The 2,145-nt window shown below is 40.7% G+C and overlaps 1 protein-coding gene across 1 annotated transcript; it reads left to right on the top strand.

Annotated features, from left to right (window-relative positions):
* The first annotated feature begins 380 nt into the window (after positions 1-380).
* On the top strand, positions 381-1,316 carry LOC108385990 (olfactory receptor 14C36-like). The gene has a single exon (XM_017643610.3). The coding sequence runs from the start codon at positions 381-383 to the stop codon at positions 1,314-1,316; it is 936 nt and encodes a 311-aa protein (XP_017499099.3).
* Positions 1,317-2,145: the final 829 nt, after the last annotated feature.

Below are 2,145 nucleotides of genomic sequence, written 5' to 3'. Positions count from 1 at the left end.
AACTCTCTCTGAGAACTCACTTCAAGTAAAAGATCTTTTTATACATATCAGTGTTGACCTTCATTAAGCAACATACTCCATGAGCCAGAGGCAAGTGCAGTGAGGGGCCCACAGCCTGTGCATCCCGGCCAAGCAGCAGGGCCCGAGAACCCGACCCTCAGACCACCTCTCCTTTCATCCGCTCTGGACGGAGAATGAGACGAGCAGGCCAGGAGACCAAAGGTGGAACTTTCCACAACAAAAATTCCAACAGAATAAAACAGAAGTAAGCACTGTGAAAGAAACTCAGACAATTTTATTAGTTATTTTTCTACTTCCTGTCTTTCATGGTTTATCCCTTTTGTGTTCCAGCACATTTGTGTCAACCAGCATTTCCAGAAATGGCCAATTCCACCATGGTACCTGAGTTTCTCCTCGTGGGCTTTGCTGAGATGCTGGAGTTAAGGGTCCTACATGCCCTGTTATTCCTACTGTTGTACTTGGCCACCCTGTCAGGGAATCTTCTCATCATCACTGCCACCACTCTGGACCAGAGCCTTCACACACCCATGTACTTCTTCCTCAGGAACCTGTCCATCTTAGACATGTGCTACATTTCTGTCACTGTCCCCAATGCCTGTGTCAACTCCCTCACAGACAACAGGGCCATTTCAGTGGCTGGCTGTGCAGCTCAGATCTTCCTGTTTATTTATTGTGCATTTGTGGAGCTTCTCTTCCTCACGGTCATGGCCCGTGACCGCTATGTGGCCATCTGCCAGCCCCTCCGCTACCCCGTCATCATGAACCACCAGTTCTGTGTCTGGACAACACTGGTCTCCCTGCTCAGTGGTCTGATCTATGCAGCTGTGCACACAGGGAACACATTCCGGCTGTCCTTCTGTCAGTCCAATGTGGTCCACCAGTTCTTCTGTGACATCCCCTCTCTGCTGCGGATCTCCTGCTCTGACACTTTCAGCAATGAGCTCTTAATTCTTATCTTTGCCATGGGGATTGGTGGTGGCTGCTTTATCTTCATTGCGATGTCATACCTCCGCATATTTTCCACTGTGCTCAAGTTTCCCACCAGAGAGCGAGGCAAGGCCTTCTCCACGTGTGTCCCTCACCTCCTTGTAATCTCTGTTTTCCTCGGTTCTGGCAGCTGTGTGTACCTAAGGCCTTCAGGAGCCTCTGACACAGTTCTGGACATGCTTTTTTCTGTATTTTATACCATTGTTCCCCCATTCTTGAATCCTATCATCTACAGTCTTAGGAATAAACAAGTAAAGGAAGCTGTAAGGAAAGTAATATCAAGGAAGTTTTATTCAGAAAAATTATAAAGATAATCTTTGGATTTATTCAAATGTCTCTTAGTAAGACTCAAACTTCTGTAAAATCCACTATTTTCTGTGTTTTGCACATTAGATTGCCTACCCCTAAATTACATTATCTACACCTGAGTGTTTGATCTTATACAATAATTATTTTGTGTTTTCCATCATTCTATTTTCTTAAAAAAATGAGTAGGGATTTCCAAGTGAAATCCAAGGTTTGAAAAATATTTAAAATTCTTAGATATTTTCCATACACTATAAAAATGGAAAAATGGCTCTACCAAGAGTAGAAAAACATGAAAAAAGAATGGATCCAAAGAAGAGGCTTCCAAAATCTATTATCTTTTTGAAAGGAGAGAAAAACACAAAAAAAGAAAAGCTAGTTTTCTCCTCAGATATGTTATCTATCAGGGTTTTTTTAAGTAAAATATCACATCTGGCAAATATGAAAACATGACCCCTAATTATTATTACTAGTATTAACTAATTAGTATTAACATACAAATTGGCTATGTCAATTTGAAATTTATTTTAGTTTATTTCTATAGCATAATCCTCTATCTGTACCTGTGGACTAAGAACCTGTATAAATATTTCCTCAACATAGTATATTTTATAAATCTTTCATAACATAGCATATTTCCCTAAACTTTTTGTTTTACAAACTGGCATACACTTTTGCCTCATTAATTCATAACAATATTGACACATATTCAAGAACAAAAGAGAATGAAATGAGTTCATATAAAATCATGCCTCACGCAAAAAATCCCAATAAAAATGTATTGTTTCCAGGTCAGGAGTCTAGAGGTCAGATGCCGCAACTGTCGGCAGG

Source organism: Manis javanica, chromosome 14 (assembly GCF_040802235.1).
Source record: "Manis javanica isolate MJ-LG chromosome 14, MJ_LKY, whole genome shotgun sequence".
Lineage (NCBI taxonomy): Eukaryota > Metazoa > Chordata > Mammalia > Pholidota > Manidae > Manis > Manis javanica.
The sequence above is the reverse complement of the archived record's forward strand: the minus strand, read 5'-3'. Positions and strand labels throughout refer to the sequence as shown.